General features: G+C 32.2%; 5 protein-coding genes across 5 annotated transcripts; 2 read left to right on the top strand and 3 right to left on the bottom strand.

Annotated features, from left to right (window-relative positions):
• Positions 1-1,702: 1,702 nt before the first annotated feature.
• Positions 1,703-2,948, bottom strand: LOC121203618 (hevamine-A). The gene has a single exon (XM_041107610.1). The coding sequence runs from the start codon at positions 2,760-2,762 to the stop codon at positions 1,866-1,868; it is 897 nt and encodes a 298-aa protein (XP_040963544.1). The 5' UTR covers positions 2,763-2,948; the 3' UTR covers positions 1,703-1,865.
• A 1,471-nt stretch (positions 2,949-4,419) lies between these two features.
• LOC121224372 (hevamine-A) lies at positions 4,420-5,578 on the bottom strand. The gene has a single exon (XM_041107609.1). The coding sequence runs from the start codon at positions 5,498-5,500 to the stop codon at positions 4,538-4,540; it is 963 nt and encodes a 320-aa protein (XP_040963543.1). The 5' UTR covers positions 5,501-5,578; the 3' UTR covers positions 4,420-4,537.
• A 4,866-nt stretch (positions 5,579-10,444) lies between these two features.
• On the top strand, positions 10,445-11,547 carry LOC107957982 (putative pectate lyase 14). Its single transcript, XM_016893620.2, has 2 exons — positions 10,445-11,098; positions 11,193-11,547. Exons 1-2 carry the CDS (start codon positions 10,494-10,496, stop codon positions 11,545-11,547), a joined length of 960 nt encoding a protein of 319 aa, XP_016749109.2. The 5' UTR covers positions 10,445-10,493.
• A 3,897-nt stretch (positions 11,548-15,444) lies between these two features.
• Positions 15,445-16,799, top strand: LOC107944635 (probable pectate lyase 4). Its single transcript, XM_016878445.2, has 2 exons — positions 15,445-16,244; positions 16,338-16,799. The coding sequence occupies exons 1-2, from the start codon at positions 15,454-15,456 to the stop codon at positions 16,690-16,692; spliced, it is 1,146 nt and encodes a 381-aa protein (XP_016733934.2). The 5' UTR covers positions 15,445-15,453; the 3' UTR covers positions 16,693-16,799.
• Positions 16,800-17,210: 411 nt separating this feature from the next.
• Positions 17,211-23,052, bottom strand: LOC107944636 (ABC transporter C family member 10). Its single transcript, XM_016878446.2, has 11 exons — positions 20,976-23,052; positions 20,546-20,866; positions 20,383-20,469; positions 19,681-20,268; positions 19,427-19,591; positions 19,048-19,342; positions 18,692-18,906; positions 18,312-18,617; positions 18,149-18,212; positions 17,816-18,055; positions 17,211-17,693 (listed from the first exon to the last, which is right to left on the bottom strand). The coding sequence occupies exons 1-11, from the start codon at positions 23,031-23,033 to the stop codon at positions 17,581-17,583; spliced, it is 4,452 nt and encodes a 1,483-aa protein (XP_016733935.2). The 5' UTR covers positions 23,034-23,052; the 3' UTR covers positions 17,211-17,580.
• Between the last annotated feature and the right edge of the window lie 752 nt (positions 23,053-23,804).

Below are 23,804 nucleotides of genomic sequence, written 5' to 3'. Positions count from 1 at the left end.
TCTTAAAAATTCGAACTCAAATTCCAACTTAATGGTCTCATTCACAAATTCCATCTCAATGGTTTAATCTTAGATTTTACCTACATAAAAAACCAAAAATTTATATTAAAATAATAAAAACAACATGCCAATGAATAAATATAACAAAAACATAACATAAACTATCTCAACATAATAAATACGAATATTATTATTATTATTTTAAAATGATAATAAGTAAAATGTATTGGTTTAAAATATAATATATATATATAATAACATGCCAACTTAATTATTGTCAAAAAATATAATTTTTTTTTGCATAGAAGGATTCAAAAAAATTTTCATTTATAATATTTATAAAAAAACATAAAATAAAATTTAAAAACATAAACTCTTAAAAAATTAGAACATATAAACTAATTCCTAATTTATCTCATAAATTCCAACTTAATGGTTCTATTCACAAATTCCATACACACGTAATTTTTGAAAGATACCATTTTGGTTTTTTTAATATTATTTTAATTAAAAACGCTTAATATAATAATATATGTATATATATTATTATATATTTGAAACTTACACAAACAAAACACTTACCCTTTTGTGGATAAATTTAACATGAGTTGAACCCAAAATTTTAACATATAAAATTCTAACAGTGTCATATTTACTTTAATTTAAGTATATCCATCATTATTTTATAAGTATTCTTTTATCATATTTAATATAAAAATTTTAATAATCCCTTATGTTGAAATAGATGTGTACAAGTCAGACTTAAGCATAATATTAACATATTATAACACAATCTCAATTTGACTTGAAATATGAACTTAAATTTTTGTCATTTGATCATATTTATAAATGGCTACCCAAACCCATTTTAGGTTCAATCATTTTTTAATATATTATATTATTTTTAAATTAAATTGAATAATTATATTTTTTCCATTTATTATAAATTTATATATAGATAATTTAACATTTTTTAATGTTTACATTATATAGTATTATATATAACTATAGATTTATTTATTTTATTATGAATTATATAATATATAAAAATAATATAATATAATATATTATAAAATTAAAAAACAAGTCAGGCTTGGCTCGGGCATTAAATGTTCAAATTTGAACTGGACCCATATTTTAAATAGGCTTAATTTTTTTGTTCAAACCTATTTTAGGTGCATATTTTTTTCTCCAAACGGTGTTATGTTATATTTTAGTTAACATAGATTTAATGTTATGTTTTAGTCATTTACATTATCGTATTGTAACATCGTAGTCATTGAGTGTGAATTGTCATTAATGGTGTAACGGTAAACTGGTGAGGCACATTAAATTATCATTTCAAACGAAAATTTTTGGTTAAATTTTACAATTGGACCCTATATTTTTTTCGTTTTGAGCAATTTAATTTTTTTTTACATTAACAGAGATGAAGAAAGTAGAAGAAATGAAAAAAAGGGAAAGTTAAAATAACATAAAAGAAAAAAATGAAAAAAATATGGGGACTAATTGTATAATTTAACCTTTTTTTAAGTGATGATTTAACGTGCCATATTAACTTATCGTTACACGGTTAACGACAATTAACGGTTCAGTGACTAAAATATTAGTTACAACACGTTAACTTAAGTGACTAAAACATATATAATATTTTAAACATAAATAATTAAAATGTAACCCGAAAAAAATAAAAATGACTATCTTAATAATTTACCTTATTTATTTCTTAAAGAAAATTTGAAGGATAATCAATACATAAGGGAAAATATTGAAATGTAATTCTCTCTCAAATTTATTATCCGATTAAAGAAGACCGCGTTAAGGCAGTGTCTTTTAAGAGAGAACGAGAAGTAGCAAGACTTTGCTCACACGCTATTTATAATAGCGGCACTGTAACCATTGTCAAAGAACTTTGACCAAAGCATAACACCACCATACTTGGCTGAACTTTTGATCGTCGGAAGAATTTGAGAAGTTAATACATCCGGTGGAATATAGCCATTTCCAGCCGCCTCCGGTGATGCCGGCAACCCTAAAAATATACTTCCTGCATTTATAGAAGTCCATTGGTTCCACGAATTCAAAATGTCTTTGGTGTTGCCCGAAGCGTATTGGCATTGAGCCAGGGGATTGTTATAAAACTGAATCCATACGTAGTCAAAGAGACCTGTATTAATGGCAGTTCCCAAGTGAGCATCAGGAAATGGACACTGAGGAGCTGCTGTTAAATACACCTTTCTTCCTTGGCTACTATAAGCTGATAAAGAACGAGCAAGGTCATCCCAATATTGACCTGACCCAGCCTCAATATCAAAATCAATTCCGTCCAACACAGCATCACCCAACGGACGAGAAGACGAGGTACCGCCCAAGAAGTTGTTCCATAGATAATCAGCTACGCTTTTGGCGTCTTCTTGAGAAGCGAGTGAGTAGCTTCCCGCGCCACCTCCAAGGGAGAGCATGACCTTGATTCCTTGGTTTTGACAACTTTTTATTTCACCGCTAAGAGAGGTGCAACCGTTGGATGCTGGATTACAGTGACCGGCCAAGTTGAGTCCAGGAGTGGCACCATTGCCGAAGGTGTTAAGGAAACCTATGTTAACGTATTTATATCTGCCGGTGGCACATGTATCACTCAGGGTACCCTCGTTACCATTTTGGCCCCAATAGATGGCGATGTCACCGGCGTAGGAAGTTTCGATTAGTGCCGAAACTAAAACAAAGAAGAAGAGAATTGGTTTGGCTTGAGATTTTCTCTCCATTTTTTTTCTTCTAAAGATGAGCTTACTGAATGTGGTTTCTGAATGTACTAATGGGGTTCATATTTATAGTGGCTTAAAATGCCACCGCTCGGACCATTGGAACCAAAGTCTTCTCAAGTCTGCGTAGAAACTTCAACGAAATATATTCATTATGGCCATGCCTGTCAAGTCTACTGTTTAATTTTAATTTTAAACGCTGAAGATATTAGATATATAAAAGTCATGTTGAAATCTTAGCTTCTACGGAAGCGGGTCATGTGGGATATGGAATTTTTACGAGTTTACACTTTCCCCAAGATATTATTGGCAATTGTCAAATAAACATACCTCATCGCATTAGGGTTTGGGTGACTGAATCATTGCAGACACCATAATTTCTAAGAAAAACCCGATCATATATATAGATGAAAAATTGAATTTGCATATTTGTTATGCAAATTATTACAAGAAAGTGTATATATTACGTGGAAAAAAAAGTTAAATTTATAGATATTTTAAATTTATAAATTTCACCAAAAATCACCTACTTTTATTTTATCTTCACTTAAAAAAATTGTACACTCTAATAAAAAAAATGACTATTTTGTTTCAAGGAAGAAAGTTTTATTTAAAACTTCAGGTTAAAAAAGAAATTTCGATTTCTTCCAATTTTGATATTAATTTGGTTATAGTTTAATAAATCTAGCCTAACATTGACATATTTGGTCAATATTTACACATATTATGTAAAGATTGATGGCTAAACTTATTATACTAATCAAAATTATATACAATTGATGAAAAACATTAATTGTATTGTTAATTATCTTTAATTTTCCACTTTTAAAATTAACAGGAATTAAATTATTCTGATTTTTTATAAACATCAATTTACTGAAATTGAAAGAGAACATAAAGGGTTTTTTTACCAAAACTTTATATATACATCTCACCAAGATTTTTGATAGTCTTTACTCTTTATGTATAGACTTCTCCACGGTTGGATTAGACCGCAATTCAAAACTTTTTGCCAGCCCATACTCAGTTTTGGGCCAAGTTAAGACCGGTCTGTAAATCTAAATTGCTATTCATTAAAAAAAAAACTATGGATTTATAACTAATTTTTAAAAAATATTTGTGTATTTTTTAACTAATTTTTAAAGAATTATTATTACATAATAATTCGACTTCATCGTACAAGTTTTCATTGGTTGTGCTAGATCGAGACATAAGAAAATTTTTTTAGGTTTGACTTAGCTCACCTAAATAATCTATTTCACTGTTTAGAAAATAAGAAAATAAGAAAATATTTAAAATATAATAATTATTTGATTCATTAACATTAAGAAATTTTAACTCCACAAGCGATATTAAGATTTTATCACGTCTTACAAATTTTTTTTTAATTTTTTAAACCGTAATTGTGACTCAAAAATTTTCTAAACAAGATATTTATCCAATTAATTATCATTCAAAATATATAATTTTATATTAATACTAATATTAATATAATTAAATTTAAATCAAAATATTTTATAAATTATCTAATTTAAATATGGGCCGGACGACATCTAATCTAAGGCCCAATTTAAAAGGTGGCTTTACTTCTTGTTTAAATCCTAATTCTAAATAGAATAATGAATGAGAAACAACATTAACACCAAATGAAACTGGTTCATGCTAAATTCCTTAATTATTTATTTGATAATCTTATTATCTCTGAGTTTTATCATATTATTTTATAGAAGACCAAGTTAAGCCTAGGCCTTTTTAAGAGAGTACAACAAGGACTTTGCTCACACACTACGTACAACGGAGTTACTATAACCATTTTTATCATCAAAGAACTTAGACCAAAGCATAATCCCACCATACTTGGATGACCTCTTGATAACAGGAAGAATCTGAGAAGTCAACACATTAGGTGGAATATACCCACTACCGGCCGCCGCTGGTGCCGCCGGCAACCCTAAAAATATATTCCCTGCTTTTATAGATGAAGTCCACCGGTTCCATGAGTTGACAAGGTTGTTTATGTTCCCCGATGTGTATTGGCATGGTGGATTGTTATAAAACTGAACCCAAACGTAGTCAAAGAGACCTGTATTAAGGGCAGTCCCTAAGAAACTATCGGGAAATGGACACTGTGGAGCTGCTGTTAAATACACCTTTCGTCCATTATTACTGTAAGCTGATAGATAACGAGCAAGGTCATCCCAGTATTGAGTTGACCCGAGCTCTATATCAAAATCAATACCGTCCAACACAGCGTTGCCGAGAGGACGGGAACGTGAATTGCCACCCAAGAAATTGTTCCATAGATAATCAGCTACGTTCTTAGCGTCTGCTTTAGAAGCTAAAGAGTAGCTTCCGACGCCGCCTCCGATAGAAAGCATGACCTTGATTCCTCGGCTTTGACAATTTCTTATGCCTTGGCTGACGGTAGTGCAACCGCTGGAAGCTGGATTACAGTGACCGGCCAAGTTGATTTCAGGGGTACGACCATTGCCGAACTTGTTAAGGAAAGCTATGTTAACGTAAGCATATCTTCCCGTGGCACAGGTTGCGGTTAGGGTGCCCTCGTTGCCGTTTTGGCCCCAATAAATGGCGATGCCACCAGCATGGGAAGTTTCAATCAGCGCTGAAACTAAAACGAGTAAGAAGAACATTGGTTTGGCCTGAAATTTTCTTATCATTTTTGCTGTGCTTCTAAATGTGCTAATAAGCTTGAGCTTTATAGACTTAAAAGGCAGCTCCATCCAATAGAATCAAAGTCTTCTCTAAGCCAAAAAGAAAAACAAATCTCTGCAAAAATGGAATAAACAATAGCATAAATAATTTTATGCATCTGTATTATTTTATGGATTTTATCATGATATTTAAATATATTAATGGTTTTTATTATTATTATAGATTCTATGTTATTGGTACCATATTCGTTTTATTATTTTATTTTATAGCATAGTTTACGTATTTTTTTATTATATAGACGACAAATCTAGCATGGAGTAGAAAAAGAAATTTGACCAAAAAGCCTAACCAATTTCTGTTTAAAGTAAGCTTAGCTTGTGGGATTGAAGCTGATTTTGCTGACTACTTTTTTGGGTTTTATACTTGTATTGCTTTCATGGAATTTTTTTTTAAAAACTTATAAAATAATAATTTTGAAGTAAGGAATTTTTAATTTCCTAAATATAATTAAAATTATGATGAAAAAATAGGGATGTCTTGAAAATAGGAAAAGAATGGTATGAAACAATAACGTCACGTTATCTGTCTTCCTTCTTCTAATAATTTTATGCCACATCAGTATTTTCATCCTAAATTCCAGCATTTTAATCTTGAAAAAAATTAAATCCAAATTAAAATCTTAAAATTCAGGATAAAATTATTAATGTAACATAAAATTATTGGAAATGATTCTATTAAAATTGTAAGAAAGATCGCTTAAGCAACATATACCCTGAAAACGAAAGAACTTAAACTTGCGAACCATGATATTGCAATAATCTTTCCCGTTCCATCTCGATGGTATACCTAGAAGTGGATTGGTTATTATTAAGTGTCATTTTTTTTCATTTTATGATATATGAAGATCTATTATTTCGAAATTCGTGATTTTTTTTTTCTGTCATATTTAGATTTGAAATCTAAATAACGTGTCAGCTCGTTAAAACGTGCTAAAGACTTAACTCATAAAATAGTAAGACCGAGACTTGTTGATAAGCTCACAAAAAAGTTACAAAAGTTAATGCTCCACTATTTATTTATTTTTTCATTCATCTTTCATGATTATTGACTTACAGAGTCAACAAAATTAGATAGTCTAAGTCAATGGCCAATCTGAAAATGTAGAGGTGGAGATTATTTAATAATAAAATTTTAAATTATTTGAGGTTTTGGAAAACACTGTTTGAAGAACTATAAAAGATTTAAGTAATCGATTTTTTACCAGAATGTGTAACATTTTCCCCCAAAAAATTATCATTACAACCCACTAACAATGATATTTAGATGGATAAGTACTAAGTTAGCCTCTTACCTTTTTAACGTTTTTCTTAAAGATTATAATTATAAGTAGATTTGTTATTATAAATATAAATAATACACGTATGAATTAGGTTGATCGATAAATTAAGATTTAAATTGGTTGAAGTGAAAACTATTACAACAGTAACATTAGTCAATGAGTTTTCATCCCTAGGGTTGAAATATCTCCGGCCGATACAAAATGGCCTTTCACATTCTCTGTAAAAGTTTATTTTGCCATGATTATAAACAAAATTCAAGGTTAAACATTTGAAAATGTTGGGGAAAATTCTCTAACCAAAATTGCTTAAATAATTACAAAATTCTCTATAAAAGTCTGTTTTGCGATGACTATAAATAAAAGTTATTTGCGATCACCATTACAATGAAGTACCGGAGAAAAATCCTCTATAAAAGTCCGTTTTGCAATGACTATAAACAAAACGTCAAGGTTAAACATTTGCAACGGTGATATCACATATTGGGTTTAGTTGTATATCACATATATATGATGAAATATTGGAGGAAAATTCGGAAACTATTGTTGTTATGGTCACATCAACGACTGTCAAACAATTTAAAATTTAGGGTTTAGGAATATAACAAAGTCATAAATAAAGTGAAAAATTGTGGTGAAGGACAAAATAAAATTAAAAAAAACTTAAAGAGACGAAAGCTTTTTGTGTCTTCTTTTGAGGAACCCGCATTGTTAAGCAAAACTTCTTATTTAAAACTAAATGAGTACCAAACAACATAACACCAAAGGTAACTCGTTCATGCTCAATTATTTGTTTACTTCTTTAATTCATTATCAAAATCACTTCCATCCAAGCTCTCTTTTCATTCGTAGAAATGCTCAATAATTTTAATATAATAAAATTCAATTTTTTAGTTTTCTTTTTATGCTTTAAAAGAAACATATCTGATAGAAGTCTGTGTATTAAAAGCTGAATTGTATTTTGTTCTTTCTATTAAAAAAATAGATAAATTAGTCTTTTTATGTTAGATCAAAGAGCAAACTAGTTATTCCCTTAAAATTTTCATCAATTTCTACCATGTAATATGTCGTGCGTTATTGTTTGGTTATTTCGTCAACTATGCCAACTTTATAATAGCACAAATAGATTTTTTTTTTACAAAAAAGACTGATTTATTTTTTTATTTAGCGTGTACAGTGATCAATTTATCTATTTTTTAAATAAAAAAAAGTAAAATGTAATTTGATACCCGTATCAATATATTAAACTTAGAATATTTGTGTTGAGAAGAGCTCCGAATCCGGTAATTAATGGAAAATAATGGAACGAAATCCATATATATATATCGATTTTATTATTATTGTACATTTAACTTTTACAAGAATGAGGCTCCAACTTAGCAAAATTTTAATCAATTAAATTAAATGCTCCAAATTTCTCCACCCTCTTCCTATATCATACTCTTATGTTTAAGCGAGCTTGTTTGATTATTGACTTACATAGTCAACGAAAGCAGTCGGTCAAGTCAATGGACATAACCATTATGTATAACCAGAAGTAGAGATTATTAACACTCGAAAACCTTGAATTTTTAATTTCAATAATTAAAATCTTTTAAGGATTAAAAACTTTTGAATAATTTTTTGAGAGTGGTTTTTCGGGTATATTTTTTAAAATATTTGTTGGTAAATTATTGAGAGGGAAATTTAATAATAAAAATATAATGTCACCCTTTTAATATCTCTATTGTTATAATTTTTAAAAGATTAAATTAAATTTTTATTATTTTTAAGAGAATTAAAGTGTACTTTTATTTTTATTAATTTAAATTTTTATAAATTAAAAAGAACTAAATATAAATTTAGGGGAAAAAATTTCTATTTTTCAATAAGTAATTAGATATTTCTATTGATTAAAATTTTGAATTAATATAAAATACATTAGTAAAATTTCTTAATAATCACCGATCTTCTAGAAATTCATTTGACAAAGTAGCAAACGTATATGTACGACCACAAAATTAGTCAGTGTTTCCAGCTGGTACTGATTACCAACTTAACTAAAGTTTAATAACTTCATTGCACGAATAATTAAAATACAAACTGGTGTAAAAAATAATATAATTATGAAATAAATATGAATTTACTACAATTTACATAAAATTAAAATACAAACATTGAAAAAATATATATATTTTTATTTCACAAATGTACTTTATTATTATTATTTTACTATACCTCTATAGACATTTATCATCTCTTAACATTATTGATGCAGTTTAAAAACTCTATTGATAGTGTATCAAATATATTTCTGACAAGTTTCAAATTTGAATAATTTTAAATTTGGATTACCTTAATCTCAAATCAATTTAGGCTTAGATATTTTCAGATTAGGATTAACTAGAAATTGGATATTCCCATATTTATTATATAAATATTAAGACTTATTTATTAATTTTAGATTAAAATATAGTGTTAAATTCTATACAATAATTAAGCTTGAGATTTAATCTTTATACCTAAAATGTTAAAGATTATTATTTTTTTATTTTTGAACTTCAAAATTCTAATAAAATTGTTGACGTTATTAGTAATTATAATTTTTTTCGAAATTTATTATCAATACACTCATTTAATTGTAGAACTCAAAAGCAAATCGTTACAAATTTACTAAAACATTTTTTTTTGAAGTAAAACATTTTTTATAGAATGGAAATTTAATGGTATCAACTATTATATTAAAAAATTTAAAATAAAAAAAAACGTATTTTTTTAACTTTTAAGTACGAAATTAAATGTCAAACATGGCTAAATATTTTTTATTTTTAGTAACAAAATAACCTCCAGCGTTGCCTTCTTTTCCTTTGTAAGTAGGGTGTAATCTAATAAAGTCGAACTTGAATATTGATACGTTGAAGTTTAAGATTAATCTGAAATTGGGTATTTGATATTTAACTCGCATTTAGATTAAATATTTATTTTTAAGTTTGAGCTCGAGCTTGATTAAGTTGTTTATTAAATTTAATACTTTAGCTCATCAATTTTCATAGTTAAGCTCCAATTCGAGCTTAATTATGTTTATATATATTCAAATTTGAGGTTAGCTCGATAATTAAGTTTAAAGATAATAATATATATTAAGAGCAATAATAAAATTTATTAATATATATCAAATGAAAAGCTTGCAAACCATTTGAGTTTAGTATTACAAAGCTCGAATTCAACTTGATTAATAGCTGAAGCTATTCGAGCTCAAACACGGCTCGATAATTATTAAATCGAATTCAAAAATAAAATTAATCGAACTCGAATAGCTTACGAGTATAAGTATCTCATTAATACACCGAAAAAAAAAAACATACCAACAGTTTTTTGTCTCAACAAAAATGAAGTTGGTTCCCAACGAAGTTTATGAAACCCTTATTATAGTTCCCTCTACCGCTACTCCGTAACCGTACTTAACAAATTTTCAACTCTTAAAATTTGGTAATTTTTTTGCTGTATAAATCCACCAATAACCTCTCTATATTCCCCCATCTTCCAAAATAAGAAATCAAAGTTGAACAATGGCTACAATATTATCATGGTGCTTCGCATTGGCCCTATTCATGTCCATTCTAATGGAAAGTTTTAGTTCGAGTTTGGCTATGATGAATGTGATCGATAAATGCTGGAGAGGGAACCCTCTTTGGCGGAGTCAACGACAACATTTGGCCAAATGCTCCGTCGGTTTTGCTGGCAAAATGATCAACAACATTGGCAAAGATATCGTGAAGTACAAGGTCACTGATCCTTCTGATGACCCTTTGAGTCCTAAACTGGGAACCCTTCGTTACGGAGCCACAATGATCAAAAGCAAAGTATGGATCACATTTAAAAACAGCATGACCATTACGCTCCAAAGGCCACTTCTCTTAAGTAGCTTCACAGCCATCGACGGTCGTGGCGTCGACGTCCACATAACAGGCACTGGGTGCCTGTTGGTGTACCAAGCGACTGATATAATCATCCACGGGCTTCGCATCCACCACTGCAAGGCCCAACCACCTAGCACTGTCATGGGTCCAAATGCAAAGGTGATCCCTTTAGGCCAAATGGACGGAGATGCTATAAGATTGGTCACCGCAAGAAAAGTGTGGATTGATCATAATACGTTGTATGAGTGCCAAGATGGCCTCCTAGATGTCACTCGTGGTTCCACCGACGTCACCATCTCGAATAACTGGTTCAGGAACCAAGATAAAGTTATGCTCCTCGGACACGAAGATGGTTATTTGAGAGACAAAAACATGAAGGTCACCGTTATTTTCAACCATTTCGGACCTAACTGCAACCAAAGAATGCCAAGGTAAATAATGATGATGGATCGATGAGCTTCATGTTTTTTTAATGCATATTTACATGAATTACCTAAAATTTTTATATATTAAATTACATTACAGAGTCCGCCATGGATATGCACATGTAGCGAACAATTTCTACCAAGGGTGGGAACAATACGCCATTGGTGGTAGCATGAGCCCCAGCATCAAGAGTGAAGCAAATATTTTTGTCGCTCCGAATGATGCTGGAAACAAAGAGGTAACGTGGAGAAAAGGGGAGAAAGGTTTATGGAAATTTTATTCAATTGGGGATGCTTTCAAAAATGGAGCATCTTTTAGTAAGCAAACAGGTGTAGGTGGGGCGAAACCTAATTATGACCAGGAACAATATTTTAAGGTTGAAATTGCCGGGTCTGTTAAAGAATTGACAAGTGAATCCGGTGTTTTACGATGCTCCAGGAGTTTAACATGCTAAAAGTTGTTGTCTGTATTGACCTTTTAAGATCCAAGATTTGAGTCTTGATCTTAATACCCTCTTTAAATTGTAATGTAAACTTTAATTAAAAAATTACTAAAAAACCTATATGAGAAGAAAAAAAATTAATAATTACTTCGAACCAATTATTTGACTCAAATGAACAAAGAGATGCTTCGCTTATATTTTATTTTACGTAAAAACAAGATGGATATTTATACAAGAGAAAGGGGAATATTATTATTCTAGATATAAACTTTTATTGTACAATAGATAATGTACCAAAAAAAGGTTGGTAGAAGATTGGGTTTGGGCGGGCTTGAATCTAGTTATTTTTGAATTTGGATATTTTGGATTTTGGTTTGTAGATTTGTAATGTTTTATACAATAATAATTTTAACAATCCAGTAAGTTAAATGAAAACTTTCAAATAATTTAACGACCATTTTGTAACATAATATAAATTTACTAATAGTTTAGTAACATTGAGTGTAATTCATCCAAAAACATTTTGTCAATTATGTTACTACTCCTTATACTATGCATAAGTTTGAATTTTGAAATTGTTGACACAAACATTTAAATCCATTAGGTAAGTCTAATATTATTATTAGTCTCATAATATGTGTAAGTTATAGATTACCCAATTTAATCATTTTTAGTCTTTATATTTTATGAATTTTTAAATTTCAATTATGATTCAAACAGTAGTCGTTAAGTCCATTTGTGACATGTTTATGAGTATTATGTGAAAATAATAAATTGATATGACATTATACTTATGATAATCCATTTGTCACATAAAATTTTTAGAAATATAACTTAATGAATGTAACGTTTACCATTTGGTTCATAATTGAAATTTCAAAATTTTAAAATCACATGACCAAATTAGAATACACTCACTATAGGAATTAAATATGCAACTTATACATAGTATGATGACCACTAGTAAAATTTCACTAAAAATAAACAAATGAACACTTTTTTTGTCTTAACAAAAAAGTAGTTACTAACAAAAAACTATTGGCATCCTATAAAAACAACAATAACATTCACCTCGTAACACTATGAACAAATTTTTTAACTTTCAAATTTGGCAAAAATTTTGGCTGTATATATCCATCAATAATCTCTCCTCATTCTCCCATCTTCCAAACAAGAAAAAAAAGAGTTGAACAATGGCTACAACATTATCATGGTGCTTCACATTGGCCCTTTTCATGGTCAGTCTAATGGCAAGTCCTAGTTCGAGTTTGGCTAATATGAATGTAATTGATAAATGTTGGAGAGGGAACCCTCTTTGGCGGAGTCAACGACAACAATTGGCCAAATGCTCCGTCGGTTTTGCCGGCAAAATGATCAACAACATTGGCAAAGATGTCGTGAAGTACAAGGTTATTGATCTTTCTGACCACCCTTTGAGTCCTAAATCAGGGACCCTTCGTTACGGAACCACAATGATCAAAGGAAAAGTATGGATCACATTCAAAACAGCATGACCATCACACGTAGCAAACAATTTTTACCAAGGGTGGGAACAATACGCCATCGGTGGCAGCATGAGCCCCAGCATCAAGAGCGAAGCAAATTTTTTCATCGCTCCGAATGATGCTGGAAACAAAGAGGTAACGTGGAGAAAAAGGGAGAAAGGTTTATGGAAATTTTATTCGGTGGGGGATGTTTTAAAAAATGGAGCATCTTTTATTAAGCAAACAGGAGTAGGTGGAGCGAAGCCTAATTATAACCAAGAACAAGATTTTAAGGTTGAAATTGTTGTGTCTGTTAAAGAATTGACAAGTGCATCTGGTATTTTACAATGCTCCAAAAGTTTTACATGCTAAAAATTGTTGTCTGTATTGACATTTTAAGATCCAAAAATTGAGTCTCGATGTTAATACCTTTTTTAAATTGTAATGTAAGGTTTAATTAAAAAATTGCTAAAAAGCCTATATGAGAAGGAAAAAATCAATAATTACTTCGTACTGATTATTTGAATTAAGCTTGGCTTGTATTTTGTTTTATGTAAATGCAAGATGGATATTTATAGAAGAGAAGGGGGAATATTATTATTCTAGATATCAACTTTTATTCTACAATGGAAAATGTACCCAAAAAAAGTTGGTAGAAATTGGGTTTCGGGGGGCTTAAATCTAGTTATTTTTTTGAATTTGGATATTTTGGATTTTGATTTATAGATTGTAATGTTTAAAGTCATACAACAATGATTTTAATAACCCAATAACTTAAATTATAACTTTCAAATAGTTTAGTGATCATTTTGTGACATTTTGAAGTTGGGTGACCAAAACATAAACTTACTAATAGTTTAGTGACCTTGAGTGTAATTCATCCAAAAACAATGTAAAAAATCCAATTATGTCACTACTCCTTATACTATGCATAAGTTACAAATTAGTCCTTATATTTTAATTTGGTCAATTTTAATTCTATACTTTTTTGAATTTTGAAATTTTAGTCCTAACACAAACGGTAACATTTAAATCCATTAGTTCTAATTTTGCTATTAGTCTCATACTATGTGTAAGTTATGGATTTAGTCTTTATTATCCAATTTAATTATTTTTAGTTTCTATACATTTTTGAATTTTTAAATTTCAATCTTGATTCAAATGGTAGCCGTTAAGTCCATTAACTAAAATAATGTGACATTTTTGTGAGTATTATGTGAAAATAGCGAGTTGACATAATATTACACATGTGATAATATTTATTATCGCGTAAGATTTCTAAAATAGCAAAATATAACATAACAAATTTAGCGTCCAATGTTCGGTTCATGATTGAAACTAAGGTTGATAAAATGTTAAAAAAAAACCAATCAACAGAAAATTAAATTTTAAATAGGTTTGATAACCCATAATGAAAACTAGTAGATAGATTTTTCTTCCTACAAAAAAGTATAGAAAATGATAAGTAGATAGGGACCTACTTATTAGTTAATAGAGAAATAAATTGAATGTTTTTTTTATTTTATATTATCATTTATCAAACAATTTAATTATATAAAATATTTAATTTTAAATAAAATACTAAACATATTTTATAACTTAAATTCAACACTTATTTTTTCAACATTTAGTTTTTTTTAGCACTTAATTTTTTCAACTTATCAAGCATAGCTTAAGGGTATGTTTGATAAACCATTGAAAATGAAAATTTTTAAATTTAATATTTTTAATGTGTTTGATAATCATTTTAATTATTTAATTAATATAAAATTCTCAAAAAAAATAAGTTTTGAATTAGATAAGTAGGTAGATATCTATCACTTAATATAGAAAATATTACGTTTATTTTATTTTATTAAAAAATGACATATATTATTCTTTTAAAATATATATTTAAATTAGCATATTTATCTTTTATCCAAAAAAATACAAAATATTATAAAATATTATATTAATAATATTAAAATTTAATATTTAATATTTATTTTTATCAAACCACATAATTATATTTAGTAGTTATATTTACTAATTTACCAAACAATTTTCTAATATAAATTCAAAACTTATAAAATTTAACAGTAAAAAACCCAACACTTAATTTTTCAGCAGTTAAATTTTTTAATTTATCAAACACACCTTAAATTAGAATACACTCAGTACAAGATTAAATATGCAATTTATGCAAAGTATAAACATTAATAGCAGAATTTTACCAAAAATAAACAAACGAACACTTTTTTTGTCTCCATAAAAATGAAGTTACTAACAAAGCAGCCCAAACTATTGGTATCCGATAAAAACAGCAATGACATTCACCTTGTAACATTATGAACAAATTTTTTAACCTAAATTTGGCAATTTTTTTGCTGTATAAATCCATCAATAATTCTCCTTATTCTCTCACCTTCCACTCAAGAAAAAAAAGAGTACAACAATGGCTACAACATTATCATGGTGCTTCACATTGGCCCTTTTCATGGTCATTCTAATGGCAAGTATTAGTTCGAGTTTGGCTAATATGGCTAATATGAATGTAATCGATAAATGCTGGAGAGGGAACCCTCTTTGGCGGAGTCAACGACAACAATTGGCCAAATGCTCCGTCGGTTTTGCCGGCAAAATGATCAACAACATTGGCAAAGACGTTGTGAAGTACAAGGTTACCGATCTTTCCGATGACCCTTTGAGTCCTAAATCAGGGACCCTTCGTTACGGAACCACAATGATCAAAGGAAAAGTATGGATCACATTCAAAAACAGCATGACCATCACACTCCAAAGACCACTTCTCTTAAGTAGCTTCACCGCCATCGACGGTCGTGGCGTCAATGTCCACATAACTGGCGCGGGGTGCCTGTTGGTGTACCAAGTGACCGATATAATCATCCATGGGCTTCGCATCCACCATTGCAGGGCCCAACCACCTAGCACTGTGATGGGTCCAAACGCAAAGGTGATCCCCTTAGGCCAAATGGACGGAGATGCTATAAGATTAGTCACTGCGAGAAAAGTGTGGATCGATCATAACACATTGTACGAGTGTCAAGACGGTCTCCTTGATGTCACTCGTGGTTCCACCAATGTCACCGTGTCGAACAATTGGTTTAGGAACCAAGATAAAGTCATGCTCCTCGGACACGATGACGGTCATTTGAGAGACAGAAACATGATGGTCACCGTCATTTTCAACCATTTCGGACCTAATTGCAACCAAAGAATGCCAAGGTAAATAATAGTTCTGGATCCATGAGCTCCATATTTTTTAATGCATATTTACTTGAATTATCTGAAATTATTATATATTAAATTACACTGCAGAGTTCGTCATGGATATGCACACGTAGCGAACAATTTCTACCAAGGATGGGAGCAATACGCTATTGGTGGAAGCATGAGCCCCAGCATAAAGAGCGAAGCCAATTTTTTTGTTGCTCCGAATGATGTTGGAAACAAAGAGGTAACGTGGAGAAAAGGAGAGAAAGGTTTATGGAAATTTTATTCAGTAGGGGATGTATTAAAAAATGGAGCATCTTTCAACAAGCAAACTGGTGTAGGTGGGGCGAAGCCTAACTATAGCCAAGAACAGAATTTTAAGGTTGTCAATGCTATGTTTGTTAAAGAATTGACGAGTGAATCTGGTGTTTTACAATGCTCTAGGAGTTTAATATGCTAAAAGTCGTCAATGTTGGTATCTCAAGATCCAAGATTTGAATTCTAATATTAACACCTTACCTCAAAATTGTAATGTAAATGCCAGTGCTTTACTTATATTTTGTTTGACGTAAAAACAGGGTAAATATTTGTACAAGAGTAGGGGAATATTATTAACAATACCACAAATTTTAGCTAATAAATTAGCAAAAAAAAAAAGCCATTCAATTTTACATATTTATCAATAATTTTTCAATTTTCGTAAAGTAAAAAAAATCAAATTATATCAAAATAAAAGAGTATTGATTTCTCCATTTTAGTAAAATAAAATGATGAAATTCAATATTAGACCTAAAATAATATAGTTTATATGCTACAAACCTAATAGAAAAGCTTTTGGCAGAGCATTGCCTCATTAAAATTTTGTTAGACATCCTTCTTTAATTATTACCTTGCTTTCTTTATATCAAATTTGGTTTTACAAATTAAGTGAAATTAACTCAATTAGAGGAAGTAATAAAAATTAAATAAAATAAACTGTAGCTCAAACACACACACACACAGATATATATATATTGAGTTCTAATGAATAACTCAGCTTTAGCTATTCAAAATTACATATTGTTTCAAAATGAAAAGACAAGGCAAAATTAACAATCATTGCTTTGAGAAACAAGGAATAATGATGCTAAAAGACCCATAATTGATCTCTTGAAATGTCATCTTCTCTTCTGCTTGCTCCAGCTTCCCCTTGTCTCGTATTGTGGTTCCTCTGAAACAAGAACTTATGCTCCCCCTAAAACCCAATAACATATTTGATCCACACATCCTACTTATTTTCCCTTCTTTCAACCAAGCAAAGGGAGGGAGGGGGTGAAAGCGAGTTTCGGTTACGGGGAAATTGCAAACTTCAATGCGACTCTGCAGAATGATAATGGGACCAGTATTCCTGCACGAGTTGCCCGAACAATGAGCCTTCTCTCTGTATCAATTTTGTTGGCTCGTCATATTCCACGAGTTTGCCTGAAATACAAAAAAGGAAAAAACATTCATTCGCTTAAAAGCCGATTCTCAGAGCTGCATGCAGTGCAAAGTAATTGATATGTAAAGGTCACTTCTCAGGTCAGCATTTTAATGAAACTCACCATCGCTGATCGCCAATACCATTGTGCAATCCATAACTGTCGGTATCCTGTGTGCAACTGTAATGACAGTACAATCTGCGAATTCGGTGCGAATGGTTTTGTGTAAAATCAAGTCCGTTGCGTTATCAATTGATGCAGTAGCTTCATCGAGCACCAATACTCGACTTCTCCTCAAGAGAGCACGCCCCAAACAAAATAATTGCCTTTGCCCCATGCTCCAATTCAATCCATCTTCCACAACTGAATGACCAATTGGTTTTTTTTTCAGTAAATAGTATCGCTATAAAGTGAATAAGCAAGCATACAACAATAATCAGGTTTCAGATAGTTTACCTAAGGAGTCCAGTCCATCTTCTTTTTCCTGAACGGCTTCTCGAAGTTGACACTTGTCAAGAACCTTCAAATGCAGATGAAAAATCAGTTAATCTAGAATACTTTAGCATCAACAGGAAGCAATTCTTGACAAAGAAAAAAAAAAACGGGGGATGAAATTTACCTCCCATATCTCCTGGTCAGTATGTTGGGATAGAGGATCCAAATTGTATCTCACAGTTCCATTAAAAAGGGTAGGATCCTGAGGTATTATTCCGAAACGTGACCTCAGATCGTGTAGGCCAATAGTACAGATGTCAATGCCATCAACTAAAATCTTCCCTCCGGCAGGCTCAACCAGACGGAATAAAGCACTGATAAGAGTTGTCTTCCCACTGCCAGTTCGACCAACAATACCGATTTTGTGCCCTCCTTGAAATGTGCAACTGATTCCTCGAAGAACTAATGGTGCATCCGGTCGATATCTGATCTGTTCAAATGAATTTTTCTAAGTATTACTGATGCAAGTAGATGATGTTATGTATATGCAAAGAAAAATTATACCTGCAAATCACGGATCTCAACTTTACCCACAGCAGGCCAATTGGATGGAGGACGATTCTCCTCTATCACTTCAGGGGCTTCACTTGGTATATCCATGTATTGGTTAAGCCTTTCTACAGAAATGATATAATTCGCTATGGTGCACTGGTTTTGAATTGAAAACACAAGAGACATATTCAACGAAAGGCCATAAGAAAGAGCCATGCCGATGAATCCTGCAATAACACGAGTATTTTTCACTGATTTTTATGGAAAAACGGTAGCTTAATATTACTAAATGAATGTTTCTCCTAAAAGTATTTATCTATGTGAGATTCTTGAATCAGTATAAGCAAGTAAGAGTTCCTTATACTAACCGGAACTGAAAGTCCCAGGAGGAAGCAAAACCATGCAGAGTGCAGCAGAGGCCAGAACAAACGCACTAAGTGTCTCTAACCGCTGAATCAACCATTCATTTGCTGTAAAACTGTGGAAGAAAGGACTAGCATTAGTGTCAATGAGGTCAAGGCTCGTAGCAAAGAACCGTTCTTCCTCTTCAAAAGCCCTTATTGTGACGGCTCCTGCTATTGACTCAGCCAGATGGTTTGCAACCAAGGATTTAGTTGTGCCATTTATCCTCATCAACTCTTTTGCAGCGGAAAAGTAATAGTTCTGCATACAACCATGAAACTTTTTGAATTTAAGCAACAACGACTTGAATTTGTCATATTCCAACGCAGATAGTTGTCGAGTTACCTGTAAGCGAATCGTTAAATAGATCATTGGTACCGAAACAAATAGGACTTGCCAGGTAACAACAGCCAGGACTCCAAGATTGCTATAAGTATTTAAGGTAGCCACAAAAGCAAATATTAAGCTGAATGGTACATCAAGATCAACAATGCTCAGATCAACAGAAACCTGATTGAAAATCAAAAGGTATAAATATGAGTTACACCTATCATTTTCAGTTAACTGTTATATCAATATTCAGCAAGTGAGAAGCTTACCCGACTTAATATTCTTCCAAGAGGAGTGGAGTCATAAAATGACATAGGAGCACGGAAAAGGGAATTTAGTAGCTGCGAAAATAGAGATCTTGAAGATCTCATACCCAAGGTAACTGTGAAAAGAGATCTAGATAGCAACAATAGAGTTGAGAAAACTCCAATTGCCAAGTAAACCGTGATCAATTTCAACGAGCTAACATTAGGATTATCAACATTGGCAGCCATCCAAGAGTTCTGTGCTATTTGACCACACACAAACAAAAGGTGAAAGAAAGTAGAAAGGAAGAAGAACACAAAGCCTTTGTTTTGATTGAGGTACTGTAAGTACGGCTTAAGCCCCGTATCTCCTTTTTCCCTTTCTTCTTGCTTGATCAGTTGGTCGCCCACCGGTTCTTTAAACTCTTTTTCCACATAACTCTTCTTGATCTCTGTAGTGGATGTTCCATGTCCCTTGGCAGGGTTAACTTCAGCAGCTCTTCCACCCCCGGCAGTTTCTTTGTGTGCATGAACAAGGTCCTGAAATTCTTGACTAGAAGCTAATAAATGGTGATAAGAAGCTGCTTGAAGGATCTCCCCGTCTGACATTAACTGAGAATAAAATCAACATTAGAAGAAAAAAGATTGTTGAGAAAAAGAGATGATAGAATGTTCACAGAGAGCACAGAAAAGATAATCCTACATAGTCTAGGAATATATACTAACCAAAACAGAATCAAAAGCAGGTAGGAAATCAACTTGATGAGTCACAAGCAAAACTGCCTTTGACGCAAGTGCTTCCATAACATATTCCTGAAACAGTCTAAGTCAGCTTTGACATAAGTTGATAACAAAAAAGAATTGCTAGGTGATGGTAGATTTTGGTTACATTAAATAAACTTGTAGCAGTGTGAGCGTCCACAGCACTGAATGGATCATCCAAGAGATATATATCAGCATCCTGATAGAGAGCGCGAGCAAGTTGAATTCGTTGCTTCTGGCCACCACTAAGATTGACTCCTCTTTCACCAATTTCAGTTTGATCACCATACGGAAATAATTCAAGGTCCTTCACCAAGGAACACCTTTCAAGCGTTTCTTCATATCGTTGCTTATCCATGGCAGATCCAAATAATATGTTATCTTGTATCGTTCCTGTCAGGATCCAGGCTGTTTGAGAAACATAGGCAATCTTTCCAAATACTTGAATCTGTACGTTGGACAATGGAGCAAATTACAAGCAGAAAAACTATACACTCTTAAGCTACAATGAAAAGAAATGATATTCTACGAGAAAAGGCTAAAGTTTTATGACTTACAGATCCTTGGACGTTAGGAACTTCTCCAAGTATTGCGGCCAACAAGGTTGATTTACCGGAGCCAACTTCTCCACATACAGCCACTTTTTCCCCCATCCTAACCTCTAAAGTTATGTCCCTTAGAGTGGGTTTTGAAGCATTCTCTTCCCAGGAAAACCCTCCTGATTTAATAGAAATGGCTAAGTCGCCATTCTCCATATGGCGTTTTTTCCGGACATTTCCACTCTGCAGCTCTGGTGCCTCAAGGAACTTCAAAACACGAGCAAATGCCACCTTTGCTTGAATAACTATCCCAATAACATCAGGTATAGCTCTAATAGGATCCTGGACAAGACGAAGTGTGGCCACAAAAGTGAAGACATTACTAGCATGCAGAGGAATATTCAAGAAATAACATGCCCCAAAGGTAGCAGCAGAGACCAAAACAGGGGAAGACCAAAACAGAAAACTATTATATGCTTTTCGCAACTGCACTGCTTGTAACCACTTGTATTCCACAGCCCTTAATTTTTCTATAACTTTCTTAAAATGGCTCTCCCATGCATATAGCTTCAGCACCTTCATGTTTATAAGAGCCTCAGAACTAGCCTTAAGTCTCTCATCTTGTGAAACCATCAAATTTCTTTGAAACTTGTGCTGTAACTTGGCCAGTGGAGCATTGCATATGACAGTGAGGATGATAACAACTAGGGCTGCAAACGTGGCTAGTCCCACTGCACGGAAGAGAATCACTAGAGCGATGCACAGCTGAAGGCTTGTTGTCCATGTCTGATGGAACCAGAAAGGAAATTCACCGATCCTATAAGCATCCACAGTAACATAATTTGTTATCTCACCACTCGAGTGCATTGACCTTGCAGCATTGGATAATCTCAGTTGCTTCTTATATATAGCTGCTGTGAGTAAAGACCTTATTTTTAGACCAATTAGTCTGACTCGAAAATACCACTGTCTTTGTGACAGGGATTCTATACATTTTGCACAGAAGAGTGATATGGCCAATACATAGCCTTCATATTCAAAACTTTCATGTCCCTCAGCTACCAAAATGAAAGAGTTAAGGATCAGAGGACCTGCGGACAGCGTGAGTATCTTAAGAAAAGCAAAAAATCCAGACACAAGAATCTCTCTCCAGTGGCATATTATTATGGTCTTCAAAATGGATGGCTGTGATGATGGGTTGGCTTGCTTTTGCTTGTTCAATAGCTCCAAGAACAACAAGTAGCAGCTGTCAGCTCTCTCCGCCTCACTTAACTTGGGCATATCTTCTTCGGTCAAAGTCTTCTCCCTACCTTTCTTCATCAAAGGATTCAACCACCAAAAGGAGAATTTGCTAAAGCATCCAGCCGTAGCAAATGGGGTAACCTGCACGGTTTTATCATCTTCGGTACTACCATTGGCCTCAGCAACTAAATGGTCATAAAGGTCACTTTCATCTGTTTTCTGATCACCATCTCCATACTTATATCCCTTGTAAGCACAAAACAGCAACAATATGGCTCCAGGTAATGACAGAGCATCCAAAAATATTTTTGTCTTCACTATTCCGCTCAGAATAACAGCAAAAAGGGACAACACACAAACTATTACTGCATATATGATAGCGAGAATTGACAGTAATTGAATCGGTGTCCTACGAAACTGGTTACCCCTGAGGCTCACAGTTAAACCCACCAATAACCATGTGGAACCCTGAAACAGCGCCAGCACCCACCAATTCAAAGGCAAAACAGTTTGTGTTTTCCTCAACTTCTCTTCCAAAATCCAAATGCCAAAGCACAAGTACACCAATCCAATACCACCGTTAACAATAGCAGAAGCTATTTGCAAAGAAGAACGGTTTCGAAAGCGCGCAGGGATGCCAACTGTTTTCGGTGATGGTTTCTGAATCATGTTGAACAAGAGCATTAGTAATAGGAGGATATCGAAACAAATTATCATGGACTGATTAATGCAGGAAGAAGGATTAATGAAATGCCACAAAGCCGAATCACAGGGCTTTCCATATCTATCTGAACAATCAGATTCCCCACAAAACATAGTCCATAAATCCTCCATCTTGCTCTTGTATTCAAACCTGAATATTGCTCAAAAACTCCATATGTTATTATCAGAACTATAACAATACATAAGATCATCAAAACATCAATCATATAAAAGGGAAAAAAACTTTATTCCATATAAAAGGTTAATTACTTTGTCAAATAAAATTCTAAAAAGTTAAACAAGCAATTCAGTCCAACTGTCCCACTAAAGCAGAAAGTGAAGGTAAAAAAATAAAGGGTCTTTAAAGTTTCAAGAGAACATGGAGCAATCTTTAGCAGTGGAAAGAGGTTTGAAGGACATTCAAACCCCATAAAATATAATTTAATTTAAAGTAAAAACCTACACGACCCTTTAGAAAAAAAAACACCCAAGACATGAAAAGAATATAAACTGTTCGTTAAAATAAATGTAAGGCAAATACTCAACGTGGGATAAGTAAAAGATGCATTAGAAACAAATGATGAATGAAGTAAATGCACCCAAAAAAACACCCATTTTTGTCTTCCCAATGATATAAACATAAAACATTAAAAAAAAAACTAACCAGTGAACTGGTGAAGTGATCAGAAGAAACCCAGAATCTAGTCAGAAAAAATGCCTTGTCGAACTGCAAAACAAGTTTATTTAGGATTTGGTTTCTAAGCTTCGTTTTTCTCACTAGAAAAGTAAGAAGGAGAAGAAGAAGAAAAGAAAGATTAAAATTGTTGATTAGTTTATTTGCATATGACTTGCAGTTTGAAGGGTACGTGTTAGGAACGAACAAATAGCAAGCACAAAGAAGAA

Source organism: Gossypium hirsutum, chromosome D12 (genome assembly GCF_007990345.1).
Source record: "Gossypium hirsutum isolate 1008001.06 chromosome D12, Gossypium_hirsutum_v2.1, whole genome shotgun sequence".
Lineage (NCBI taxonomy): Eukaryota > Viridiplantae > Streptophyta > Magnoliopsida > Malvales > Malvaceae > Gossypium > Gossypium hirsutum.
Note: the sequence above shows the minus strand (reverse complement) of the source record. Positions and strands in the feature narration are given on the sequence as shown.